General features: G+C 32.9%; 1 protein-coding gene across 1 annotated transcript; it reads left to right on the top strand.

Moving 5' to 3' along the window:
* The first annotated feature begins 387 nt into the window (after positions 1-387).
* On the top strand, positions 388-1,139 carry LOC126693950 (homeobox-leucine zipper protein ATHB-52). Its single transcript, XM_050389999.1, has one exon. The coding sequence runs from the start codon at positions 448-450 to the stop codon at positions 973-975; it is 528 nt and encodes a 175-aa protein (XP_050245956.1). The 5' UTR covers positions 388-447; the 3' UTR covers positions 976-1,139.
* Positions 1,140-2,208: the final 1,069 nt, after the last annotated feature.

The raw sequence follows: 2,208 nt of genomic DNA, 5'->3' as shown, positions 1-2,208 counted from the left end.
CAAGACTCCTTCCTAGTTTTTTCCTTTTAAAAGTAATAAAGATTTGAACTCTATATATTTATATTGAAAATATATTATAATAAGTGTCCTTTGAGAACCATTTATTTAGCTGAAACTGAAATTTTTTTACTAAAAATATTGTAGATAAAACTAAAAGGTAGCTGAAAAAATACAGTGAGACCTATGAATAGTATCAAAAAGTGCAGTAAGACCCATGAATAGTAATAAAAATAAACTGAATAATAAAAAAAGTTGACTTTTAAACCATGTCAAACACACACTAAGTATCACTTAAACTACAATCCTTTTGACTTTTTCACCTTTATTCCAAGTGCTTAAAAAGAATGCAAACTCATCAAAAATTGTTCTTATAACCCAAAAGCCCCACTTCGACAATCACTTTCCTCTCAAAACTCTCTCAACTTCATAGAATTCCAACAACTAATTATGGATTTCTTTCACACCCAAAACCTCAAATACCCAACCAAACGCAACAAACAAAGGCTAAACCAAGAACAAGTAAGCCTCCTAGAGAGAAGTTTCATCTCTAACAACAAACTTGAGCCTGAGCGCAAACTTCAGCTAGCAAACCAACTCGGTGTACCGCCAAGACAGGTTGCTATTTGGTACCAAAACAAGCGTGCCCGGTGGAAGACCCAAAACCTCGAGCTCGACTACAACGAGCTCCAACAAAAGCTAGAAAATGCATTGGTTGAAAAGAGGCGGGTCGAGAAGGAAGTGGAGCGGCTTAAAGGAGAGTTGGAGAAAGCTAAAGAAATGGTTTGTTCTTTGAAGCAAACAGTCGACCCTCAGGTTTCTTGTAATTCTATTTCGTTTGATCATGAGGCAGCAAGGAGCTCTAGTTTGCATGCGGCCGATGTAAATTTCTCTATAGGGAATAATGGTGAGTTTTTGCCACTTAATGAGGACTTCTATGCTTGTTTCATTGGTGTAAATGGGTCAAGTTGGGAATAATTAGTGGGTGGAGAAGGAATGTTTATGGATATTTAGTTTCAAAATAATGTTACTTTTTGGGTATGTTTGAACTTGATTCGTGTTATTTAATTAGACTTTTTTATGCGGATTATGAAAAAATTGTGGTGTCGATCATGTCTTAACATTTCTATTTGGTTAATTGAATGAAAGCATGGAAAGCGAAAGGAAATGCTCAAAAAAAAAAACTTATGGGAGAATGGCTACCGATTGACATTGATGTGTGTGTATATATATATAAATATATATATATATATATATATATATATTCAGGTGTCATGGTTAAAAGATCGGAGGTAATGATCTACTTATTCTGTAATATTAAATGAATATATAGCTCGAAATTAACCTCTTGGTGTTGCTTTCGACTCATAATTATGAGATGCAAGTGCTAAGTTGATATCTGCATTTTGTTGACCAAAGAGCAAATGGAAATTAATTACGGGCTTATATAATCCTCATGGATTGATTAGGCAATGATAATATGATCAAGTTTTAAGGCTGATCTTGGGTTCTAGTTAGCTTAACTGGTAAAGTCTCTGATGGTTGTATAAGAGATCTGGAGTTCAATCCCCACCTACACCAAAAACCGATTAATGTCTTAGTTTTATAATAAAGAACTATCATCAAAAGCATACGCCATAGGTTAAAACTCTCTCAAAAAAAAAAAAAAAGTTTTAAGACTGATCATTTCGTAAACTAAAAAGAAGGTTGCAATATGATGATTTTTTTTTTTTTTTATAAATTAGAAAAATCTAAAATTGGGAAATTGGAGATTTAAACTTCAGGATATGTCTATTAAAAATACCAACTAAAATGTCAGTTAATTACAAAGTTCTAGATCAAAACAATGAACTATACACCTCACGTCATGTAACCAGTGATGTTTTGGGCATACCTTGTAGCATATTAGAATATATTTCATATTCTTTTTATTTGATAATTTTTTTTTCTTTTTTTGGTTTTAATATTCTTTGGAGGAGGAGGAAGGGCATTCGCCTTTGTAATAAATATAACCATAAAATGAAATCTCAATTTCGCCTTTTTTTTTAATGTGTCAATTTCGGGACAAAATGGGCTTCTGCCCTTTTCTACAAAACTAATTAGCCTTTTGCCCTTCTTTCCAAACTAAATAGGAAAATACCCCTCTTTTGAAACTCGACTTTTTCAAAATCGAGTTAAACCCTATAGTGACGTTTTTAAGGACCTATAGTG

Source organism: Quercus robur, chromosome 8, assembly GCF_932294415.1.
Source record: "Quercus robur chromosome 8, dhQueRobu3.1, whole genome shotgun sequence".
NCBI lineage: Eukaryota > Viridiplantae > Streptophyta > Magnoliopsida > Fagales > Fagaceae > Quercus > Quercus robur.
This window is presented reverse-complemented; position numbering and strand designations above follow the sequence as displayed.